General features: G+C 32.2%; 1 protein-coding gene across 11 annotated transcripts in view; it reads left to right on the top strand.

Moving 5' to 3' along the window:
• The window catches only part of GULP1 (GULP PTB domain containing engulfment adaptor 1), a 450,623-nt gene that overhangs the window by 241,436 nt on the left and 182,046 nt on the right, over positions 1–27,141 (top strand). For 2 of the 11 annotated variants that reach the window (XM_074302892.1, XM_074302891.1), the window contains exon 1: positions 7,426–7,489. The exons of the other annotated variants lie outside the window; for them this stretch is intronic. In XM_074302892.1, coding sequence (XP_074158993.1) covers positions 7,466–7,489 — 24 coding nt within the window. In that variant the 5' untranslated portion in view covers positions 7,426–7,465. Of the gene's footprint in view, positions 1–7,425; positions 7,490–27,141 lie in introns of those variants that run through there. 11 annotated transcript variants of the gene reach the window in all.

Raw genomic sequence — 27,141 nt, 5'->3', positions numbered from 1 at the left:
TACCAATTTATTGTATTGATTTCCAGATTTAAGAAAATGATGGACAAAATGTCAAAGTGTGTCATGGATATTGTGTCAGTTGTTTAAACATTTTATCAGCACACCCCTGCATTCCAATTTTGGGTGTCTCCTAAGTTTCTATCTTTAATCATCTTTGTGTTCTCCTCTCTTTATGATCCCATCCAAAATACATTTCTATGTAGAATTCCTGATGAATAAATCCAGCCTAGTCTCTGCTTTCTGAGTTCTAGTCCTATATCACCAACTCCTTGTTGCCTATCTCATACAGAATATCACATATACATGGCAAAGTGAGTATGTCAAAAGTGAGTATGACCCTAAAGAGAAAAAAAGCACTTATCCTCCTCCCTACTATAGACCTCTCAGTTTCTGTTGAAGGCACATTTTTCCTGTTCACCCACATTAGCACCCTTAGAGTTAGCCATTCTTGAATCTTTCCATACTCCCATATCTCATCAGTTGTTAGTTTTTGTCTTTATAATTTTACTTCCTCAGCATCTCTCAATCAGGTTCCTTGAGCTAAACATTTAATATCTCAATTGTCTTATCTGTGCAATTAAAGAGTAGGACTAGATGACTTATGATTTAGTGATTTCTTCTCTATTCTCACATTTTCATAATTCAGTTCACACTTTTATAACTTTTCAGTCTTCTTTCTATATAACTCCCAAAATAATCTACCTGAATAATCAATCTATTCTTGGGCTCCTGAGACTTCAATGGCTCTAATGGCTATAAAATAAAATTTAAAACTTCCCTGGTTGCCATTTAAAGGCCATTATTAGTCTATTTTCCTAATTTATGTGTCTAGGATTATTTCACATTACCTTTTGTCATTTATTCTGTATTTCATTCAAACTTGTTTACTTAGGTCCCAGAATATAAGATTCCTTCCCTTGCCCCCTTCCCACTCCCTGTTTCTGCATAGGCTGACTATACCTAGAACTCTCTACTTTGTCATCGCTACTTAGTAGAATTTCTAGCTTCTTTGAGGCTCCATTCATGTGTGAGCTGAGAAATTGAACTTTGTCTTGTGCCTCTAGTTAATAGTCCTCTCTTTCAAATTATTATTCATATAATAATTTTATAATCTCTTTATAAGTTGTATCTCCCCAGGAGAATATATTTCTTAACCAAATGAGTGATTTATGCCCCGTCCCCTCTTCCCTACTTATAGGAACTTAACAAAATTTTGTAGGATTGGATTTAGGAACAAGCTCTTTATTGACTTCTTATATTTCCTCTCTCTTTTTTTTCAAATATGACTTTTAAATATCAAATACATGATTAATGTCGCAAATAGTGTACAAGAACAACAGTCTGTTCTCTTTGCTTGATTGCAGCAAATCATAAGCTTTGACACTGAGTTTGGGGATTCAAATGCTATGTCCCATTTAGAGCTAACAACTTTGTGCTTTTTAGCCTGGTGATAGAGGAGATGGATGTATTATCCACCAGGAAACTGGCAGCTAGAGGAGCCTTAATTCAACTCTTATCAAATCTGTGCCTTTGTACCCTACCTAGCACTAGAGGAAGCTCTTACTGATCATGCAGAGACACAGGTTTGTGTCTTCTGTGATGATCATAACCACTTGGGTATCTATAATTACAATCAGACAAGTATAAGAAAGCATGTCTGGCCTGAGTTTCCTTTTTTTTTTTTTTTTTCTTCTTTATTTCAGGCAGATAAATAGGACTTGATCTTTTGTTTTTAACAAACATTTTTATTTTAGTCTTTAATTTTATTTATTTTTTCACTTCAGTCTCTTGGAGAAGATATAAGGGGTGAAGGAAGTTGAAAAGATAAAAATTGGCTTTTCAAAATAAGATCATATGATAAATGTCAGAGAGACCTAGAAAAAATCCTTTGTCACTCCACAGGCAGTCTTTGAAATTTCTTCTCAGTTAGACTTCCTTGTAAAATCAGGACAATTGGGACAGCATACTCTGAAGAGTAGAGAACACTATATAAATCAAGAGTTCTTAATCTAGAGACTTTGGAAACCAAAAGGGTCTTTGGATACATATCAGGGAGTCTTTGAACATAGAGAAAAAATTATATCCACATTTTCTCTAACTTCCATCTGAAATTTAGCATTTTCTTCCATTATGAATGTAGGAAAAATTTTCTCAGGAGTATAGTTTTTAACAGTTCACCAAATTGGTCTATAAAATACACACAAATACACACACAGAGACACACACAGACATACACACACTGAAGAAAAGTCAGTGGTCATGATATTAACATAGTTTTATTTGGCTTGTTTTAAATGATTTGAAAAATCATCAAATGGACCTGAAAAGTTATTTAATTAGCCATTTGAATTAACATGTAGGGAAATGGAAGATTAATAATTTTATTCAAGTCATATGACAAGATAATGATAAAACTCAGAATCCTGCTTCCCAGTATTTCTCCTTCCTTTCTCTCCGTCTTCCCTCTCCCCTTCTCCTCCCTCCCCCCCACCAGATCTAGATTAGCTCAGAGCCTTGAGTCTGCCCTGGATGATATAATTCTGGGCTAGGGTTGGGGGTGGTTTTTGTTTTGTTTTGTTTGCATAGTTGGAGAATATCCAAGAGTATTCTGAGAGTTGCCTTCTTGCAGCAACTTGAATTATATAAACCAGCATTTTTTTTTGTTTTCTCAAGGCAGGAGAAATACTTAAAATATTCTTCTAATCATAATATTGGAGATCAGTATTATAAAAGCTACCTCAAAGACTATTTAGGCCAGTCCTCTCATTTTATAGGTGAAGGACCTTGATTGTCAGGGAAGAAAAGTGAATTCAGAGGTCACAAACACTCCAGGGCCCCTGCTCGTTATGCAGACATTATGCATTCTTGACTGGTATCCAGAGGTCACCTGAGGAGGATTGGATTATTGAATGAGTGTCAGCAAGTCTGAGAATAGGGCCACCAAGTGGTACATTGTAATATTCATATTCTGACCGAGGTTTGTTTTAGGTTTTAGTGTGTGTGTGTGTGTGTGTGTGTGTGTGTGTGTGTGTGTGTGTGTGTGTGTGTGTAAAGAAAAAAATAAAAATTGGCTTGTCAGGAAACTAGGAATTAGCATAGTTTGATCTATATTTAATCTATATTTTCCAGATCTTTGTGACCTAATCAAGGAATTTAACTTCTACAATAACAACTATTATAGCGTTTGGCATAATGTGGGTGAAATTACATACTTTAAACAGCTTTTCCTGGGCAATGAGCATGAACAATTAATAGATATTTGATTAATATGTTAGAGCTGGCAATATAAAAATTTGACTCCTAAAGCAAACACATAAGAATACATTTAAAATATATAAACTAAAGTTAAGTTAATTTCAGGAGAAAACATAGGGATATAGATTAGGAAAAGGTTTCATGTAGGGGTACTATTTTTCCTAAGCTATGAAGAAAGCCTAGGAGTCTAAGAAGTAGAGGTGGGACACAGCTGTAGAAAATCCTACTACATTATATGTCTCAATCAGCCTGGAGAGTCTATTTCTCAAATTTAAATTTCATGTCTTTGTTCTGTCCAGGTGACCCAAAAATCTCATTTCCCTCTCTTTCAATTTTTACTCAAATATTTTCCATCAGATATTCCCTACTGTCTGGTATAGATTCTTAATGTGCAAAGCTACTAGGATCTCTTTAAATTCCATTACCTAACCTCTTTTTCCTGAATGAGAAATTTGTCCAGAGATATGGTCTAGCATAGGCTTCTTTTCAATATTTGAAGCAATGAGTTCATACTTATATCCCTATATTTATTTTATTTGTTGTTTAAATTTGGGGGCCTTATAGATAGACATTTGAGGTCTTGACTTTTACCACTGATTCCTTTCTTAGATATTGTCTTGTGTGTTTCTGAGTATCACAATTTGATTCATATATACATTTTCTACTATTTTTGTGAGAGACAACTGACATTTCTCTATGTTGAATATAAAGTATCTTAACCAGACAGTAGTGTTTTCAGTGCTAGCTAAAAAAGAAGTCCTCTCTAAAGGAACAGTGGTTATAGTTATTAAATAGTATTTATTATTGTATTTATTTATATTTATTTTATTATATCCATTAATATCCCCAAATTGTAATTGGAAAAGCAATACATTTTAGAATTTGTCTCAGGAAGCCATAAAGTTAAAAACCAAGACATTCATAATATCTATTCAATGAAAGAAGGAAGAAAGATTAAATGAATTCCTTTTCATTCAAGGTGGGGAAGAAGGAAATGTCTATGATGGAGGAGAACAGGTTAATTAGAAAATTGTTGTTTTTTATTTAGTGAATTATGGAAAGTTCTTATCGCCACATCTCAATTTATCAAATTAGTACCCCTATAAAAAGGAAATATGTTCACTTTTTAAAATGAAAAATTATTTTCATAGACTTTTAAAATCATAGAACTTTACTATTTAGTTCAATCCATGTCTTACAGATAAATTCACTCATTTTTGATAAGTAAACTTAAACCCTTAAAATTCCATTCATACCATTTGCTTTCTATTCCTTGCCATGCATCCTAATGAAAGGAAAAACAACCAAAATCAAACAAACAAAACTTTAGTCCAAATACTATTAAAATTATGAATGCCTGAAGTTTAAGTGAGTAAATTTAAAATGGTATATTTGACTTTATAGTATGTTTTTTTGAGGGGATTAACAGAATTAGAAAAACTGTTATGATAGAATGTTATCATCAAGTATTTAAATTTTCACAATTTTTTGATAAATGTAAGTATACTTGGTTTTTAACAAAGATCTTGTGTGTCTCCATTTTCATCATTCATTTAGGGTAACATAACACTTGAACCATGTTAGGCAGCTGGAGTTCTGTGCTATTTTTAACAATACCAAAGGGAGAAAAAATCGATAAATTCCCTCTGCAACAAATTCTAGCATTTAAGGAAATCCTTCCTTTTATTTAATCTTTATCTCTTATGGGTCAATAAGAACCAGATTACTTTTGTTCATTCTTAAGTGGAATTTGATAACATGGACATGAATGTTTTTACATTGTCCTAAACTATCACTTTTCTTGATTTAATAATCACTGTTCTCTTAAACTTTGCTCATGGATCTGATGTTTCACATTTTCCACCATTATTTCTTTCCTATTTCAAGAAAATTCTCTTTCCAAAACTCTCTTCATTTGTGAATTAGAAACAATTTGAGAAATTCTGAAATTATTGAAAGAATTAGAATTCATTATATATGTGAAATATTATCCATTGGGTCCATTATTATGTTGATAGGAATGAAGTATTCATTTAAGTAGTATGGTTTTATTTATGTACATTTCATATATGTGTTGTTGGTTTTTTTTTTTTTTTTTATAGGCAGCTGGCTGGTATAAGAAAAGTGTGAGACAGTCAGGAACTCTAGTTTTAATCTTGCTTCAAACACTTTCCAGCTATGTGACTCTGGACAAGTCACATAACCTCTTAGCCTCAATCCTCGTCTATATAATGAAGATAATATTATCACCTATCTCACATTTGTGAACTGTTTTTTTTTTTTTTTTTTTTTTTTTTTAAGGCTGGGGTAAAGTGACTTGCCCAGGGTCACACAGCTAGGAAGTGTTAAGTGTCTGAGATCAGATTTGAACTCAGGTCCTCCTGAATTCAAGGCTGGTGCTCTATCCACTGTGCCACCTAGCTGCCCCTACATTTGTGAACTTTGATTGACAAAATATATCAAAGTGCTATTTTAATGCTAACTATACCATTAAGTGATGTAGTAAATAGAGGGCCAGGCCTAGAGTCAGAATGACTCATCTTCCTGAGTTTAAATCTGGCCTCAGACACTTATTAGCTGTGTGACTCTCAGATTTGTCATTTGTAAAATGAACTGAAGAAGGAAATGGCAAACCACTCCAGTATCTTTGCCAAGAGAATATGCTCAGGAAGGGTTGGTTGCAACTGAACAACAATACCAACAGTATCTCACACCCATTCTTCAAGATTGCATAATAGGTCAGTGACAAAAACCAATAGAGAACCGGGATCTTAATATTATTCCTCAGCATTCTCTTCCATTCATTTTCTTGAAGTGAGGCAGTAGTTGCTATCCTAACTTCTATAACTCTTAATTTAATACTATCTTGTTTTATTGATTTGTTTTTTTAATGATTCCCAAAAAAAGAAAATTAAGGATAGAATGATATAATTTCATTCATGTAGGCAATTCATGATTGAGGATATTTCCTCTACTAAGGAAGATTGAAATTTCTTTTGCAATTTATAGTCACACAGTTGCTTAAAGCACTGAGGCTTAAATGCCTTGCCCAGGATCCCACATGCATTTTATGTCAAAAGCAGCCATTGAACCCAGGTTAAGCTTCTCTTAAGGTAGCTCTCTATTTAATATACAATGACTTTGGGGGATAGGGGTAGAGTGGGAAATTCAATTTAATGCAAATCCAATGGCACAAGAAGAAGCTGAAATAAGTTCTCTATGGTTCCCAGATGGATTACTGTCCATTAGGGGTGAGTAGTCATTGCTAATAGCTGTGATTTTGATGCTGTTCTAGTGGTAGAGAATTGATGTGAGAATCCCCTCTTTGGTCAGAGGCACAGGTTCAATGTGAAAGAATTCATGAACTCAAAATATTAGTGGCAAAAAAGGAACTTTTATTTTTCACTAAGAAGCTCTCTCTTAGTGGACAAATCTCTTAATGAAGAGATTTGCAAAGAATATGTTAACAGAACCTATTTTATGAGCAAATCTTGGGGCTGGGGACAGTTTGAGCTGATTATCAGACCAAGATCTCCCAATTGAGTGAAATCACTTTTTAAGCATTTTTCAGAATTTGGAGTTTCCTGAATGGGGATCCGGCTACCCAAAAAATCCATGGGAGGTGATTTGCCTGAGATTTTCAATCGAATGATGCTGTTTAGTTTATAAAAAGGCCCATCTGGAAAATATGCCCCCTCCCAGACTTTGGGAGACCCCACATCTCCCTTCTTTTACAGATCAAAGGGGCCATAGTTCAGAGTGACTATTTTTCAGATCAAAGGGGACACAATTTCAGAGTTCACTCCTGTCAATTTGACATTACAAAATAAGCACCCATATTCCAGGGAGCAAATTTGTCTGAATACATGCATTCATCTGTAAAACTGTGAGCACATTCCAATTTGTACATGTATTTGCACATGTTAGACATATATGTGTTAAATGACTTGTCCTTTTTCTTATAGCTACAAATTTTCAGGGGCAGAACTTGAACCAAGGACTCTCACACCAGTGCTAGCCCAGTACTCATTAAGTTATTCTGTTTTTTAATGTATTAACATTTATCTATCCATGAAAATAATAATAAACATATCCCTTTTTGTATCATTCCATTTTTAATGTTGCAAATTCCTTCATTGTCTATATTTTTGTTTGTTATCTATAGGGGTTCCCACAGCAACCATAACATCCCTCTGATCAATTCTGGAAGATGTACAAAGAGCAAGAGAACATGGTGCCTATTTTTATCAAAGTTTACACTGTGCTAGTAATTGGGACTCTTCTCAAATGTGAATGTGTTTAAAAGTGTGAAAAAAGATCCATTAAGAATAGATAATATGCCTGCAAATCACTTACACCTTTTAAAAAAAATAATTATAGTAGGTCACACTTTAGGAGAATACATTTTATGAATGTGTAGTGGAATAAGAAATGCAAAGGGGTAATTGAAATGTGCGATCCATAAGGCAAACTCTCCCAGTTTCTGATGTAATGTGTCCCTTAGCTAATTATGAATCCCAAAAGCAAAATAATGAACTATCTTTTATGTAAAATACTTTATCACAGATTGCTGCATTTTATTAGTGACAACTATATTCCAGGTCATAGTAATAAATCTAGGAATAATTATGAAAGTTAGTTGAATAGCCCTCATTTAAAATTTTTTATTTTTATTTTTAGCACTAAATCTTCTCTCTCCTTTCTCCTTTTCTCCCTCCACTGAGAAAGCAAGGAAGACAAAACCATTACAAACATGTTTTGTTAAGCAAAGATTACATTCCATGTAAGCAGTGGTCTTTTTATTTGTTTATTCTTGTTCATTTTTAAGTATATTCCAATCTATACTCTGAGACTATCACTACCTTTCTGTTTGGAGGTGAGAAGCTTATTTTACTGGGCAACTATATAATACAGTGGATAGAGCACTGGGCCTGGAGTCTAGAAAACCTGAGTTCAGATCTGCCCTGACATTTAACTAGTTGTGGGACTTTGAACAAGTGACATAAATTCTGTTTGCCTTAATTTCTCACCTGAAAAATGATGATATGATTCTTACAAGGTGCTAAGTCACTAGAATGAATAAAGATAATAATTATCTAATTTATGGTTTAGTATGATTGATCTGATCCTACAAAAAGATGTTATGGGCCAGAACTAGAGACACGGTAATATACTTGCTTCACACCTTTAAAGGAGTTCATACCTTTAAAGGAGTTCATACCTTTAAAGGAGTTTGCTCATTGGTTCACACATTAGACTTTACACCTTTAGAGAGCATATAAAAGGACAAGCTCACTGGAAAGAGTTTGATAGCCAGGATTCAGTGGGGAGATTCACAAGTCCAGGAGACTCACAAGTCTAAAGGAAAAGGCTGCTCATGGACTTCCAGGAGATTCAGGGCCAAAGAGGACTTTGGGAGATTCACAACTAGGAATGATTTCCTGGAGATTCACAAGGCAGAAACCCACAATCCCACACTCTCTGGGAGGAGATTCAGAGTAAAGATTCATTTCTACTTCTACAGTTGTGCTGGCTGGAGACATTCTGACAATAGCTCTCGGGAGCCAAGGAGAGAGACAGGCCTTTAAGAAAGCTAACTGGGCCCAGAAAAAGATTCAGAATTTTGAAGGGCACAATAAAGGATATGGACTTTCACTCCTGGCTACATTTGGTGATTACTGGAACTGAACTGAAACTAAGGCTGCCTCCAGAAGTTCCCAAGAAATCTGCCCCCAAGAGAACGACTATAATTTAGAGAAAGAGAACATTACATTTTGGTGCCCGAACAGTATTTAACTTTGAAGGGTTTTTGTACTATTTATAAAATGCTTAGCATAGTGTCTTGTACATGGTAGGCATTATATAATTGCTTACTCCTTTCTTGTTTCACTACTTCACTATGAATCTTCTGGAATTGGGCTTAGTCTTTGTGTTAATCAAAGTTGCTAAGTTTTTTAGAAGTGTTTATCTTACAATATTGTTGTAATAGTATAAATTGTACAACTGATTCTGCTCATTTAATTTTTACCAGTTCATACAAATTCTTCAGTGAAACCATCCATCCCCTTCATTTAAAATTTTTTAAACAGCATAACAGTATTCTCTCACATTCATATGTTATAATTTGTACAGATATTCCCCATTTGATAGCCGTGGGGAAGAGAGGTAGCTCAGTGTTTGATAGTCTAAGTTCAAATTTAGTCTCAGATACTTATTAGCTGTATGACCTTGGGCAAGTCACTTAACCTTCTTTACTTGAGTTTCCTCATTTGTAAAATAGAAGGGAAAGTCACTCCAGTGACTTTTCCAAGAAAATTTCTTAAGAAAATTCTTAAATGGGCTCATGAAGAGTTGGACAGTATTGAAAACAACAGAACAAGAACAGTTCATAGACATCCAGTTGCTACTACTTTTATATATATATATATATATATATATATATCTCATCCCTTTTGCTTTAAAAAAAATCTTTTTGGGATACACACACACACACACACACACACCACTCCTTTAGCTCTTTAAAAAAAAATCTTTTTAGCACATAGACCTAACAGTATTATTGAGTTAAAATATAGCAAAGTTTAATGGTTCTGGGGATTTAAGTCTAATTTCTTTTGTCAAATGACTTGACTATTCCCAGTCCAACAAAGTATAATAATGCACCTATCAGCTTTTCCACAGTCCCTTCAGCATTTGTCATTTTTAAATTTTTTTTTCTATCCCAGTAGTTGAGGAGGTACTTCAGCTTTATTTTAGTTATTAAAGTATTTTTAGGTATTTAGGCTTAGAGTATTTTTTTCATATAACTATTGATAGTTTGTTGTATTTCTTCTGAAAATTATCTATTCATATCCTTTGGCATAGTTCCTACCACAATAACTTTTAAATAATAGGCACTTCATGGTTGTGAAGTAAATGAATGAAAATGTGCATCACATAACATATGGAGGCATCTTCTCCAAATGATTCAAAATAGCTGTCCTCACTATTTTTTATTCTGAACTCTTGAAAATTATTGTTTTTATTTCTGAATAACAGTTTATACTGATAGAAAGGGAGCCACCAATAAAATCTGTTATTTTCTCACATTCTCATCATAAAAATGTGGAATTCTATTCAAGTTATATTTTGTTCCCCTTAAACCTGAGTATGGATAAAGAGAATTAGGGATAGAATTAGATGACTTCCTCCTAGGTTCTTTCAGAGCTATTTGAAATTCAGATTCCATTCTTCCTAATTGACAGTTGTGCTCTTCTAGTTGAAGTGAGAATTCATTATATGCTGGGATCATCTGTTTGTTCTATTTGGAGAGGTTGCAGTACCATCTTTTTCCTGTTTGGCTTCTCTTTTTGGGAATGATGAACAGTTTAAACTACAAGTGCTAAATCAAGGTAGAAGACTACTAAGCAGACACATTAAAAATTCACTTCTCTAAGACTATTCATAACTATTTGATGTTAATTTAAAATCAGCCAGGCTCTTTCAAAAAGCATATGTAATTTTCCAAGTGTATATACAAGAGTATTTAGTCCTGTATAGTAAGCAGTATATGTTTATTTTATATATGTATAATAAATATCCTTACATACACATATTGACACTTATACATACACACAGAGATTGTTGTTGTTGTTTGTCCTTCATTCTTAAAGAAGACCATGGCATCAGGGAAGTGATGCAATGTCATGCAAGGGAATTGGATTTAAGTGAGGGATAGCTGGGCAAGTAGCAGGTGAAAGTGAGGCAGGTGACCTTGCAACTCCTTTCACACACAAAGGGAGGTATACACATAATATATAAATATACACACACATATACACAGTTATATGTTTAATTAAACACTTAATTTTCCTGCTAGTTAACAGCTTCAATTAATTATGATTTCTTCATATTAGTGAAACCTTTAAAGTTAAGAATGAAATGTTTTGTGTAGTTTGTTAGTTACTGATTAGTTCCTAGAGCATGATTGTATAGAGCATATACACCATAGTGGTGTATATGTTTATGGATCCTTTATAGTTACAAAGTAATTTATATTATCTCATTATAACTCCATGAGGTATATAATAGAAGTAGAGTTATCTACATCAAGTTCTTCAGGCAGGAGTATGTTGTAAATTTTTAACTGCTATATCTCCAAGAATGTTCACATGCCACATTATGAAATTTAACTTGCTTTATTATTTTCTCTATTGCTTTTTTATCTTTAGGTAGTCAACAAAAAATCAAATCCTGATTTATAATGTTTGCCAATTCCCAAAGTACAATTTAATTGCTTACACTTAAAATTGAATAATTGGCTCTCATTAGCTGGTTAGAGCTAGCTCCAATACATCTGTACTACAAGGACAAAGTCTCAGGGGCTAGCAAGTAGCTGAGTATATTTCTATTATCTGACACTGCCTTAAGAATGATTTCATCAAGCCTATTTTAAATATAAAATTACTAGGCTGTATTTAAAATGACAAAATAAAAAGACTACCATTGTGGAAAATACCCTGGAAATTTTGATAGTCTATTTGAATGACTACTTAAGAGAAAAAAATTGGAACAGTTGCATGTAAGGAAGCTAGTTAGCACAGCAGACAACTGATGTCAAATTTGGCCTGAGACACTCTGCATGTGTCATTTAAATTATGTTTCTCTCATTAAATGGGGATAATAATACTTTTCAGGATTGTTGTGAGTACAAAATAAGATATCTGTAAAATGCTTCACAAACTTTAAATTACTATATAAATGCTATCAACATTAATAATAATAATAATAATAATAATTAGCAAATATGGAATGTTACTTTTACTTTTTATTTTTTACAGCTCTTTATTTTTCTAAATATATGCAAAGATAGTTTTCAACATTCACCTTGTGTTTCAAAATTTTCTCCCTCTTCTCTCCCCCAAGCAAGCAATCCAATAGGTTAAATATATGCAATTCTTCTAAATATATTTCTATATTTGTCATGCTGGTCAAGAAATGTCAGATCAAAAAGGAAAAAAAAAAGAAATACAAGAGAAAAAAACAAGAAAACAATTAAAAAGGTGAAAATACCATGCTTTGATCTATATTTAGTTTCCATAATTCTCTCTTCGAATGAAAATGGCTCTTTCAATTACAAGTCTATTGGAATTTGAATCACCTCATTGTTGGAAAGAACTAAATCCATCATCACTTAATCTTGTTCCTGTGAACAATGAACTCTTGGTTCCACTCACTTCACTCAGCATCAGTTCATGTTTGTCTTTCCAGACTTTTCTGAAATCATTCTCCTTGTTATTTCTTATAAAACAATAATATTCCATTACATTTGTATAGTATAACTTATTCAGCCATTCTGCAGTTAATAGACATCCACTCAATTTCCAGGTCCTTGACACTAAAAAAAGGGCTGCTACAAACATTTTTGTACATGTAAATCCTTCCCCTTTTTTAAATGATCTCATTGGGGAATGTGTCACTTTTAATTACTATGGATTCAGACATTTTAGCATGAATAGTTTTTCTTTATGTTATCTAGTAAGTTATAGTCATTGAGCTACATTTTGATCTTTCAAATATTATCTAAACTGAGGGTAAAGACAGACAACATATGTTTAACTGAAGTGTTTTTGACACTGATAGTCATTGAATTGTTGTCTTGTAAAGTCCAGTCCAGCCTATTTTCTTCTGCAGATCAGCATCGTGTCTTGGGTCACAAAAAAGCTTACAAGACTGTGTATTATTGGTCATTCTTACTTATTGCTGGTTTTGATAGGGAATAGTGGGCTGGTATACTGAGTGGAACTGGTAAGGCTTTTCCTGTCTGTTTTACACATATTATTTACCTGCCCCCAGACCCACACACCACCAATCCAGGCTCTTGTGAGTAAAGCTCTGAAGCAGATCTGAGGCTGTGTAAGCTAACTTTCTTTCTAGTGGATTGATTTGGGTCCCAGCTATGAGTCCTGAAAATAGTTTTTAAAATTTGAGAAAGAAATTTCTACGATCCCAAGGAACCTACTTATTACTTATTTTTAACTTCATTGTACAAACATGCTTTTTACTTGCTTTAACTTTTCTGGATTGATTATAATCTCATAGATTACCTTTTCCTTGGAGTATTAAGATTTTTTTTTTTAAGGGATTTTTAAAATCTGAATTTTCAGTCTCTGAATGACCACTTTGCCTGATATGGAATCAGGATGATAATGTTGTGAGCTAGATCATTGGTGAGAATGTGGAGGTTTGTTGGCCCCCCACACTCTCACAACATGGAGCAAAAGATGGATGGGGTCTTTCACAAAAGTGTATTTTGTTATTCAGTTGTATGTGACTCTTTGTGACCCCCTTGGATCATCCTGTCCATGTGGTTTCTTGGCAAAGATACTAGAGTGCTTTGCCATTTCCTTCTCCAGGGGATTAAGCTAAGCAGGAGTTATGTGAAGTGCCTAAAGTCATATAGCTAGTAAGTATCTGAATATATTAGAACTCAGATCTTCCTGACTCCAGGCCCAGTGCTCTAACCTTGAAGGAAACAATGGATAACTTTTGCCTGGAATAAATTTTCTTCTCATTTGAACCTTATAGACTCCCTTTTTTCCTTTAAGACTTAGTTCAATTACGACTTTTGTTCCATGAAGCTTTTTTATATTTTTCATATGTATATGTTCTCATGTTCATGTATATATAAGCATATATACACATTTATGCATACAGGACATGTATATGAATTTTTAAAAAAGTTATGTGTCTAGATATCTAGAGCCTTAATGAGGGACTTCCCCATTATAATGTAAACTCCTTGTGAGTAGAGATTGTTTGATTTATTGGTATTTCTTTGTATTTGTACAAACATTTATTTATATCTCTGTGTATTTTTATTTGTACCTCTACCACATGGAATAGTGCCTACTATACAGTAGACACTTACTGATGATTTAGATATTCCCTTTTTATAAGATTTTGAAAGAAATTTCACAAATTGGAGTTGTTTAAAATTTTGTACTTTTACCTTACTTTATGTATTTCAAGAAAGGAGATAACAATGTCCATGTAGTTAGTTGTCTATATGGGCATGATTATTTTTCATACATAATGAGCACAAGAACAAACTTTCATGTAGATTTTTGACTTTATTGGTTTTTATTATTGTTCATGTTGATCTGCCTGCCTTCTCTACTCTTTGCCCAACTTCCTTTCTGTGAGCTTGGCCTCATTAGCATTAAGTTTTGACCAATTAGATGACCTAATAAAATTGTTTTTGTGCAGTATCTAGCACAAAACCTGTTTTTCTTATATTCTGGTTAGTTTTTTTTTTTAAATGACAAAAATTTCTAAAGTGTGAGTTTTGAACTAATGGATTCTATCCCAGGTTTACTTCTGTTTATATGATAAATAATTTCCTAAAATTTGAATACATACACATTTTTGGTAGCAATTTAGCATAGTTTGAATGCATGAGGGGAATTTGCAATTGAAAGGAGTCTTACAGTAAATCCTTTTCTAAAGAAAAGAATCTCATTACTGTAAATATTGTGTGATGATGAAAATTTGGTAACTTATTAGAAACACTGTAGCCAGGAATTTAGAAGGAAGCAAAATAAGTCTCTAATCTGCCACAATAGATGATAGAAGTACATGGCCATTCATAGACAAGATTCTTATGTCTTTGCCATTTGTTCATGAAAGTCTTTGAAAATTTTTCAAATAAAATTTTATTTTCACACAAAGGTCCTCCCTCTGCATTTCCTTCCTTCTCACATCGAGACAGCAAGAAACAAAACCAACTCTTGTTATAAAGCATTTATAGTCAAGCAAAGCAAAATTTCTTAGTGGCCAAGTTTAAGAAAAAATATCACTGTATTCTGAATCTGTCACCTTTCTGCAAGGAGATGAGCTGCTTGTTTCTTCATAAGTTCTCAGGATTTGTGGTTGGTTATAATGTTTGATCAGAGTTCCCAGGTTTTCTTCAGACACATACACGTTTTGTTTTAGTCAGTGAAGATCCACTTTCTCAATAACCCTTCACCCCCATCACAATCTTCCACCCTATTAAGCACAATTCCGGCCCCCCAAAAAAACAAACAAACAAACAAATACACACACACACACATAACCCTTACACATGTATATATAGTCAATAAAAAAAAAAAAAAAACAATTTTCCACTTTGGCCATATCTTTATCAGCAAGTAGATAATGTGGCTTACATTTTATCATGAATCATTTGGAACTTGGTTGATCAGTAAGATAAGAGTTCAGCATAGTTATATTCTATCACATGTATATAGCATCATTTGTTCATCTATTCCCCAATTTATGGGTATCCTATTGGATCACCCTTCTTTGCCACTTAGAGCTATAAATATGTTGGATATTCCAAGAATTTGCTTAGGATTAATCTTTCCTTTAATTCATTCTCTCTCTAAATCCCTGCCCCATTCTTCCCTTTCCCTCATATTTTAGTATTTAATGAAATGTATTTCTAAACCTATCTGTATCTGTGTGTGTGTATATATATATATATATGTATGTATTCTTTTTTCTTTTGTGTGCAGATGAGATTCAAAGGTTAGCTTTTCCCTCCCCCAGTCTGTTTCATTATTAGTGTAGCTGTTTATTTGTTCATTATCATTATCTGAGATAATTTTCCCTCACCATCTTTCCCCTTCTCCTCGGTGTATTCCTTTTACTCTCTTTCCATTCTTTTCTTAAGATCCTTAATACATAACAAAACATCTCCTAGACTTTCTCTAAGTGAATTTCTCATGATGCTAGGGATCATGGGAGATACATGTTTCATCTCCCCTAAAGGAGTACAAGCAGGTCTATCCTCGTTAAGTCCTTTATCATTTTTTGGTTCTCTTCATTTCTCAGTTAATTCTTCAGTTTCTCTGAAGATCCAGTTTTTTTTTTTTTTTTTTTTTTTTAAATCAGGAATGCTTAGATGTCTTCTATTTCATTAAGTAACCCATCATCCTCCCCTTCACCCCATCTCCTATTCTGTGTTCTACTGGGCAAGTTATTCTTTGATATAAGGATATATTTTTTTGCTTTCTAGAATATTGTATTCCAAGTTCCCTTCTCCTTTAAATGAAGGCTGATACATAATGTGTGATTCTAATGATGGCTCAGTGTTTGAATTCTTTCTTTCTGACTACATACAGCATTTTTCCTTGACTAGAAACCTTGAATTTTGGCTATGATGTTCTTGAGGTTTTTTTTTGTTTGTTTGTTTGTTTGTTTTTGTTTTTTGTTTTTTTAAAGATGAATGGTAGATTCTTTCTAAGAGATCTGGGCAGTTTTCTTTTTAGATTAGTTGAAATGTTATGTCTAAGCTCTTTCTTTTAGGTCATGATTTAAAATTTTTTTCTTCTTTGATCTGTTTTCCAGCTCACTTGTTGTACTATGAAATACTTTATACTTTTAATTTTTTTTAGACTTTTGACTGTTTTAATATTTCCTGTTGCCTCATGAAGACATTGTCTTCTACTTAGTACATTCTAATTTTCAAGGAATTTGTGCTAAGTTGCTAATTCTCTTTCCAGTTCTTTCTTCCATAACTCTATTTTTTCCATTTTTTTCTTCTTATTCCATTTGTAAAAACTTTTTTTTCATCTTTTTAAAACTCTTGTTTCATTTCTTTCAAAAATTCTAGACATATTATTTTTCCCCTTAGAAACGGCTTATAGATTATTTTGGAGTCACTCATTTTTTTCATAATATCCTTTTATTTTTTAAATACTTGCAAAGATAGTTTTCAACATTCACTTTTGCAAAATCTTGTATTCCAAATTTGTTTCCCTCCCTTCCCTTCTTACCCTACTTGCTTAGACAGCAAGTAATCCAATGTAGGCTAAACAACTCATTTTAAGGTATTAAAATTTCGTTGAAACTTTGACAACAATCCATATAATAAGAATAGTCACTCCTAATGTATTTATTTGTTTTGTGCATTAATATTTTGTACAAATTAATATAGATTTTTCTTAAAATGAATCAAATGATAATCAAATTTTATCTTTTTACATGAGCAAGCTATCACTTCTCAAATGCAGGGTACTATATTAAACCAAAACTTAGAATAGTGCCTTGAACATAATAGGTACTTAATAAATTTTCTAGTAATATTCTTAAATTTCAAGTGGAAAAAAGGAATAATAACTGTTTTATTTTTTCATGTATTTATCTTTTCTACTGTGCACATTGTCCTTTTCAGGAAATACAATGTGCTTATCACATCTGAATCTAAGCCATTAGCATCAAAATACTAATTCTTATCTATCTTTTACTAAGAAAAAATGACCAGGTATGTTAAAAGCACCAAATCAGTCCCAAAATGGAACCAGATCACCTTCAGTTACAGCTATACTCCCCAATTTCTGCCCAATTATGCCTCTTGAGAGAGACAAGGAGATATCAATGAATTGTAAACTATATTATTAGAAGAAATACTAAAAGCAATGAGAATTATTAGGCTCCAAACATGATTTCAAGAGCTGTAGGGACTATAGATGAAATATATATGTGCATGCACATACATATTTGTCTATATTATGTGTGTATATATGCATATATGTGTGTATATGCATATACATATATATTTTCCTACATGCATAAAGTTGCTGAGAAGTTAAATTATAGGGAAACATTTCTCTTTTTTCATTTTCAGGTTTCTTTATTTTATAACGGTGAATTTAGAAATAAATGCATTGGTAAAGTAAATAATTTTTAAAGTTTTATTTATAAACTTTATTTTTATGTTACAGTGATTCTCCCCTTTTTAATGAATTCTTTCATATGACAAAGAAAAACAAAATATAGTACTATGACTGTTGTTCATTTGTTTCAGTTGGACCTTTTGTGACCCCCATTAAGTGTTGTCTTGGCAAAGATACTAGAGTAGTTTGACATTTCTTTCTTTAGCTCATTTTATAGATGAGAAACTGATGCAAACAGGGGTGACTTGCACAGGGTCACATAGATATATTGGTATAATTAACTTGAGAGCAGGTGAATCTTCTTGACTTCAGGTCCAGCATTCTATCTACTATGCCATCTATGACTTTGTTTCTGATAATATTCAATAATATTTCCTAGTAGTCCCCTACTTCTCTATGTTGAAGGAGGATAGAGAAGGGATATATATATATATATATATATATATATATATATATATATATATATATATATATATATATATATATTTAATTATCTACAGGACCTTTTTATCAGTTTGACTTTTGTGTGTGTGTGTGTGTGTGTGTATGTGTGTGTGATCTCTTGATTTACATTATTATATTTCTTATTTATATTATTCTACCATTTCTGGTTCTTTCTCTACATCTGTTTGTGTAAAATTTCCCTTTTGACAAAAATATTCTGTACAATAACCATTTATATGAGGAAAATGAGGAAACCTTTTATATCTAGGTTTTGTTTTGTTTTGTTTTGTTTTGGCTTACCACCCAATTAATCAGATATACTTCATAATCCTAGGGTCAAAAATTACTGGAAAGGGGATAAAGGTTATAATCACTGTGAACACCAGTATATATTCATCCCAGCAGTAGAAGCAAGAAGTCTAGATTCAGGGTGGAAAGTCTGCAGGGATAATGATTCTGTAATTGTAGTAGTGACACTGGAAGTGGTAGCAGGAGGTATGTCATATCTATGACACAGAAGAGCAGGTAGGCAAAGAAACTATTTAGGAATGCAGTGGGGAAAAATTGTTAAATGGGTTTTAAGGCTCAGGAAAAATCCCTAACGAACACTAAGTAAACATTAGAACTCATTCACATTAAAGAATAAATTTCAAATCTGATCATATGCAGTGGTCATGTAAATAGGAGTCATAGTGTTTGGGCCTTGCTTTACTCTTCTTTCTATAAAATAGCTTTATGTGTTACCATTCGACAGTACTCTTATTCTCTTCTATTTGGGAAATTATTTTGTTGGTAGAGTAACAGGCAGGAACTTGAATTGTAAGTTGTACATTGAGGCTTGTCTTAAATATTTCATTGGTATAAGTGTTCCCCTAATTGATACGTATCAAAATCTTTTATTTTCTAGATAATTACAGAGAATTGCTGTGGCCAACAAGTATGTCACATTCTGGCCAATCTCATGATCAAAACAATGAGTATTTTTTAAAAATAGTATATACTGGGCTCTTTGTTAGATGTTGGAGATAAAAGTACAAAAGAAAATCAAAGAATCCCTACTCTAAGATACATATTCAAATGTTGATGAACCTCTTTGACCTCAGCTCAACTGGTCCTTGGACAAAAGCCATATAGCTTATCACTGAACTTTTTACTCAGGACTTTTCTAGGTTGAGGTTTTGTGCTTTTCTATTATAACCTTTGGGAACTAGGATCATCTTTACTTTATGGTGAAACACGAGAATAAGACTTTGGCGGAGGAAGACTTGCCATAGTTACTTAAAGGCATAACTACCCCAAAATTTTATAGATTACTCACTTTCTTATATCTAAATTGATCTTCCTGCTGTCTCTCTATCTGACTTTGTTCTGATTGATTCAAATCCCTGAAATGTACCCATTTCAAGTCTCATTTTGTTTCATTAAGGCAGACATGAGCAAAGTGTAATTTGCAGGTGATGATGGCCTAAAATGATGTTATAAATATCTAAGTGACCATTGGCAGGGAAAAAAAAAAAAGGTTCTCCACTCCTGTTTTAAAGGCTCAACTCAATTTCACCAGAATTCTGTGGGAAGTCTTTACTGATCCTTCTAGCCACTTATGCTCTTCTTTCAAATATTTTCATATATATTTATTTTGTGTCTTTTTTCTAAATATTGATATCTGTAGCTATTTTTCTCTCCTGGTAGCTAGCTAGCTGGCACAGTGAATAGAGCACTGGGTCTTGAGTTGAGAAGACTGAGTTCGAATTTATCTTTTAAACACTATGACCCTGGAGAGGTCACTAAGCCACATTCTGCCTCAATTTCCTAATGTATAAAAAGAGGAGAAAATAATCATTATTATGAGGCTGAAATGAAATAATACATACATACATATATATATATATGTATGTATAAAGCTTACCATGATAGATCATGAGCTTGAGGGCAGGAACGTTTCATTTTTGTCTTTGTGACTTTAGTATCAAGTACAAAGGAGATAATAGTTACTTAATATAAGCTCATTGATTGATTTATTGGTTGGTAGGGAAATTATTTTAAGTAGAGTTGCTTCTTTGTTTACTACCTCCTTGGTGTGTATTCGTTTCAGGAAACATGGGAGTGATGTCTTAGGCTTATGTCAGAGAGACCCAAAATTAGAGTTTTGAGTAAATGTACAATGATGGATAGACTGACATTCATTTGTTGTAGGATGGAACTGCTCAAATACTCAATGGAGTTTCTCTAAGTGATCCTTTGGACATTTAGTACCTACACAGCTTTATTTTAGGAAAAATCTATTTATGCTTAATAAATTACTTGATTAAATATGCAATTTATTTACATATTACATATATATTACATCAAAAGAATGTTGATGACTTTTGATGACTTTATAAGTTTAAAAAACATACAATCAGATCTAAAATAGTACGCTTTTATTGAAGAAATAAATATTTGAATTAAATTGTACAGTACTTTGTTGACATTTCACAACAGTTGTTTTTCAATAACATGAAAAATAGCTTAAGAAAAAGCAAGGTGGAAAAGTCAAGTGTCGCCTAATAAAACATAACTGTCACTTTTAGAATGCTAAAGGAAATTATTTTTCAAAAGAATAATTACTGAGGTTAAATCTTTTCAAGTGAAAACTGAGGAAATTGACACAGAGAATAAAAACAATGCTGGTCACATTTTAAATTTCAGAATAAAGGTCAAAATTAATTTTTCTGTCTCTTGCATTTTAGAATAGAATAGTATGTCACATGTTTAACATTTGCACACACTTAATAAAGATTTTAAAGATGTGTTAAGCTTCTTAATCTATGTTTCAAGTTGGATTGTGGGACTACTAATATTATTGCTGGGCCCCTTTGTCCCTCCTCTAATGTTCTACTCTGAGAACTCATGCATCAAAGACAATACTTTCAAAGCAAAATTAATTTTGGACAGTTATTCCAAGGTTGAAAGACTTTGAATATAAGTCCTTTGCTGGACTCTCTGCCTGTTGTCTGAGGAGTTTAGGCATAACCTTCTCTGTCCTTATTGTTGAAAAAAGTCAAAAAGATTCAATAATTGCTCATGTATCATATTTGTCACAAATTCACGCAGTAGCAATATTTAGGATTAAAATCTAATGGAAGTTGTCATCCAGTGGGAAAAACAAGCAAGTTCCCTAACAGGTTTGTTGCATTAGTATTTAAATAAAACAACACTTCAAAAAATACTTTGCTGTGAAGTCTTGTAAACTAATAAAATTTTAGTTCTCGCAAGGAGTCTAGATCCTCTTTTCTAATTCTGTGATTTTGTAAACTAGAAAAGTGAAATCTTGCCATATTCACATTTTAAATTAGCAGTAGATTAAGTACTATTCTTTATATATAATAAAAAACCCTTTATATAATATGTGTGTATATATATAATATGTATAATAAAAAAACTTTATATAATAATCCTAATATTCTATTGAGATATCCTATGACAAATGATAACATGGAATTTTGTGAAAAGACTGTTAGACCTAGAATTCAAAGATAGGGGAAATTCCATTGGTGCCATTCTAAACCCTTTTAATCTCTCAAAATCCAATGTCCTCATTTGTAAAATGAGAAATTTTTTGTATGACATATTATATATGCATGTTTACATATTATATTTTATATATTTAATATATTAATGCAAAAATATAGCTGTGCCATCTATTTCACATAAGAGTATCTTAAAGAAAATGCTTTTAAACCTTAAATAGCTAAATAAAAATATTATTTCTGAACATTACATCATTCATAATAGAATTGATTTTGACCAAAAATTCCCCCAAACACTATTAAATAATTAAGCTATTTTCCTTTCCAGAGAAAGAAGAATGGTATCTTATTATGCTTTCACTTCTAGATTTGGCTTCTAATTAAGTGTTCATATGTTTTTGTTATAATAACATGAGGAATGAAAAGAAAAACCCTACATTGCAGGGACTTTTATATGTTTGTTAATAAAAGAAATGAAGAGTGGTAATCAAGTCATAGATGATTATTCCTAGTAATTGTTCAAATTACATTTGAAAAATTAGGATGGGTTTCCAGGTAAACATTACATCTCTTAACTTTCCTCATGTCCTTGTTGACACAGTTCTTCTTCCTCCCATCCCCCACAATATTAATAGTGAGAGTTGGTTATCAAGAAAACAAAGTACATTTTTCAATAGCAATTATACAGATGGGTAGCCTGCCCTTCTTCAGGGAGAGGAAGGTGATCTTGTTTAGTTGAACACCTTAACACATTCAACTTTTCAGATAAATAAATCTATATTCTCCAAAGTTTATGGCATATCATTAGTCAAGATGAAATTTCATCATGAAAAGTGGAGGAATAAGCATATTTAAAAAAATATTCTGCCAAAGCAGCTGAGAACTAACATTTATCTAGTATTTTAAAATTTAGAGTCCTTTATAGATACTACTAATTTGATCCACACAGATATGATGTAAATAATGATGTTATTATTTTTATTATATCATCATCATTATTATTATTGTCTGCATTTTACAGATAAGGAAACTTTTGCTCAGAGATACAAGATAACTTATCTAAAGCCAACTAGCAGTTAAGTAATAAAAAGGAAGAAACTCCTCCCACTACCTGCTTCATACACCACAGAATTTATATTACCATTTTTGTAGTAGCAAAGAACTAGGAATAGGCTAAGCAAATTTTGATATATAAATATAATGAAATTTTACTGAGCTATAAAAAATTATGGATTTGATAGACATCTATGAACTGATGCATAATGAAATTAGTAAAAAAACAAAACAATATGTAAAATGACTATAAAATTAAAAATACAAAGAAGTACAGAATACTATGAAATTATAGTAATCGAGTTGGCCCCAGATAACAGATATAAACGGGCACCTTCCTCAATTCTTTATTGAGGTATGAGGCTAGGGATTTGGAATAATGAACATTATATCAGCCTTTTAGAGTATTTCATTTAGTTCTGCTGAACTTATTTTCTTTCTCATTCTTTTTATCATTTTATCCATTGTTATAAAGAATGACTGGGACAGGGGGGTGGAAGTAGGGTGTGTGGCAATGTTAAGGGAAATATAGGTTACGTAAAAACAAAATATATAGAAAAAATTTATATGAAAAAAGATCTTTTATTTTTTATCTTGGGTTTATTTTTCTACTGATTATTAGTAGTATCTGTAATTTTGACTATTGATAAATTCTCTGAAGTGTTTTTTGAAATGGTATTCTTTTCAAATAATATAGTGATTTTTTAAGGTGTAAGATTGGGAGGTATAAGCTTATATGCTTAAGATTTTATATATTTTCATTTAGCTTTGTCATATTTCCCATGCTTTTTTGGAACAGCTGAAACTATAATTGATATATTTTATATACAATTTTTAGTTTTCCTCTTTGGATGTATTAACTTTGTAATCATGGAATTTAATAGTTGTATACTTTGGAGAATTATAATTAGGACTTTGTCATGATAAGATCTTGTCCTCTCCACTTAACATCATGAGTTATAAGCTTTGCTGTTGCTTTTGAATCTTTTCAGTCATATCTTACTTATTCTTTGTGACACCATTTGGGGTTTTCTTGGCAAAGAAGCTTAAGTGGGGTGCCATTTCTTTCTCTAGCCCATTTTATAGATGAAGAAATTGAGGAAAACAGTGTTGAGTGACTAGCCAGGGTCATCCAACTGATAAATGACTGAGGCCAGATTTGAAAGCAAAAACATGAGTCTTTCTGACTCCAGGCCTGACCCTTTATCCACTGCCCAATTTACTTACCCAAAAGTTATAGCTTTGGAGATCATTAAGTCACAGGGTCATAAGGTCATAGATTTAGATATAGTAGATATCTCAGAGCACGACAGAAGAAAGAATGGGAAAAGAAATTAGATTTTTTTTTAATAGATGTTTTTTCTGGTTACACATGTACATTCATTTTTTAATGCACATTTCTTTATGAATCATGCTGTGTTCACTCCTTTTTAAAAAACAAACATAAACCATATAGTTTTATGATTTAGATAATTTTTATTATATTAGTTTTCTTCCTCTATTAAAATTTTAAGATCTTTAAAGAATAGAACTATCTTGCTTTATATTCCCAGGACTTAACACAGTATTTGATACATAGTAAGTGCTTAATAAATACTTTTATTAATGCATCTATCCATCCATTCATTTATTCCTAATGCAAAATGTTGACACTTTGCTTCTCTCTGCCTTGTAGACATCCACACATATATAACATTTGTGATGGGCCATAGTGAATTTTATTTCTTTTTCTTTATCGTGTAATAAAAGCTTTCTTTATAAACTAGGAGGAAGATAATATGGTAAAAACTCTAGACCTTTAAAATTGCATGTATATATAAACTTTTCATTGCTTTCATTCTTTTTCCTTGTTAATCATCTTTTTTTTTTTTTTTTGGAGGGGGGAGGAAGAGCATGATAAGGAAAGAACTTTTCCCTCTCCAAGATCTTTGATCATCCTTTTATTCTGTCCCATATTCTGAGCATTTTCTCACTTAAGAGCAAACGGAAGACTAAATTACAATTGGGTAAAGTAATATGAAAAGTTTGGGAGACATAATTTCTGGGTAATTAATGATTTTATCAATTATTGCTCATGAATAATTAATAAAAGGATGATCATTTGACTTTTTCTTGTAAGCAAAGATCCCTCATGAAAGTCTCTTGAAGCTCTTGGAAGAGTGAGTGTTCTCAAAAGGCAGATCAACTCTGCTTGGTTAATAGTTACTAAGAGAAGGAATATTATAATGAAAAGTGGATTTATTCTAAGGTGAGGCTAACCTCACTTTTAAGTTATCTTTCTCCTCTCTACTTAAACCATCCCAAGCTTCAGGCAGTTTATTAAAAGGGATCTACCTCTATTCAAGCTTGCCTGAATATAATACAATGGGTAAATTAGATTATTTTTTCTCTTTAATCAGAATTTAGCTTTCCTACTTAGGTGGATACTCAAAATCTTTTTGATCCTAATAATTTGGGCAATTTCCTTTATTAGCAATGCCCTTCAGATACTAGATGAATAACCTACAAGAGACTGATTTTTGAGTGAGGAAATAAAAAAGAAAAAATCTTAATTTAAAAAATTTGGTTATTAACATAAAAGAGAAATCTTTTTTTTTTTTTTTTTTTAGTAATGTGCACTTATCTTCCTCTAGTGTCAATCTAATGAAACCCAGTATACACTTATCATTGGGATATAACTGATATTAGCATTTGGAGGAGGTTATTATTTCTTTTCTTTTTTTTCCCCTTTCCCCCCCTTTTGTGCTATGCATTATTAGACAAGTCAAAGTGAGGAGCATTATTGAAGTAAAGCTTGGAAAAACTATCATTTTGGAGAGAATACAACACTACTAATGCAAAGGTTTGTAAAGTAATTCCCACAGCTGTTCTAAAATTCTGGAGGCATGAAAATATGCTTTCAAATCCTACAATGGAAGAGATGCATATTATCTCCAAAGCATATTACTATCATGGTGTTGGCAGAATCAGTGGCAAAAGTTTCTGTTGTTAAAAGAGGAGCATATGTTGCCTTTTCCTATGGTTTTCTACTTTTTTTTTTCAATTCAAATATATAGAAAACTTGCCTGTGTTTGCTCTGATAAATCTAGCCATTCATAACTACCCTTTTGTTTTTAATCCTCAAGTGGTTCTAAATAATCTTTCTGTGTATCGATCAGTCTTTAGATTCATTAATTTACATTTTAGACCCAAACAACTCACCCAAAATAGAAAGATATTTTGATCTTATCACCATCGCTGTCATCATGATTAATAACATGTTATTGATCATTGTATTCATGGCCTCATATTCATTTCTACAGATGCACATGATCTTTATCTTGAAACAGACAAGAGAATACATATGTATTATATGTATGATATATGTTTATGGTTTAAGTACCTAATTTTAAATGTTATAACATACCATTGTTTTGTATATATGAATTATTTCACATGCTTCTGAATTTTAAATCTTGATTAGAATTCAGTGTAGTAGATTACATGGAGTAATGACCTCTTACTCATATACAACCTTTGGTTTTTGAACCTCTTTCAGCTGGTGTGTTTTTCATTAGGGTTCTGAAATTCACCACAAGAACCAGATAACAAGAAGAAAAATTGTAAATTGAGGGACTATGAAAAGTTTATCTTTTTTAAATCACTGTCTTTTCTTGAGTTAAGTTGCCAGAATAAGTAACTATAATACTAATGATAGGAATAGTGATAATAATAATAACAATAATAATATTTAACATTTCTATAATGCCTAAAAATTTTCAAAGCCCTTTTCATATATTGGAATTCCTGTTTTGAGCTTCTTGGAATCCCAAAGAGATCCCCTGGTTTTATTGTTTCTCTGTTTATATTGGAATACCTTCACAAAGGCTGGGGGAAATTAATATGAGTATATCTTTATTTTAAGTCAACATTTGAATTTAAAAGGTTCATAAAAAATGGGGCCACAAACTGCAGGAAAGCTGATGAGCACAAATATAAGATTATTACATATTTCAGGAGCCCCTAGTTGATAATACATTTTTCAATTCAGTTTGTAGTAGCATTTGTCTCATAGCTGAAAATTATAAAGGCTCACAACCATCTTTCTTCCTTTTGGTTACTCCTTTTTTTTCCCCAGGCAAGTAAGCTGTTTCATTTTTTCCCTTTGTATTAAATTGTTGAATTAGAAGTTGGGTATATAA

Source organism: Sminthopsis crassicaudata, chromosome 3 (genome assembly GCF_048593235.1).
Source record: "Sminthopsis crassicaudata isolate SCR6 chromosome 3, ASM4859323v1, whole genome shotgun sequence".
NCBI classification, from domain to species: Eukaryota; Metazoa; Chordata; class Mammalia; order Dasyuromorphia; family Dasyuridae; genus Sminthopsis; species Sminthopsis crassicaudata.
The sequence above is the reverse complement of the archived record's forward strand: the minus strand, read 5'-3'. Positions and strand labels throughout refer to the sequence as shown.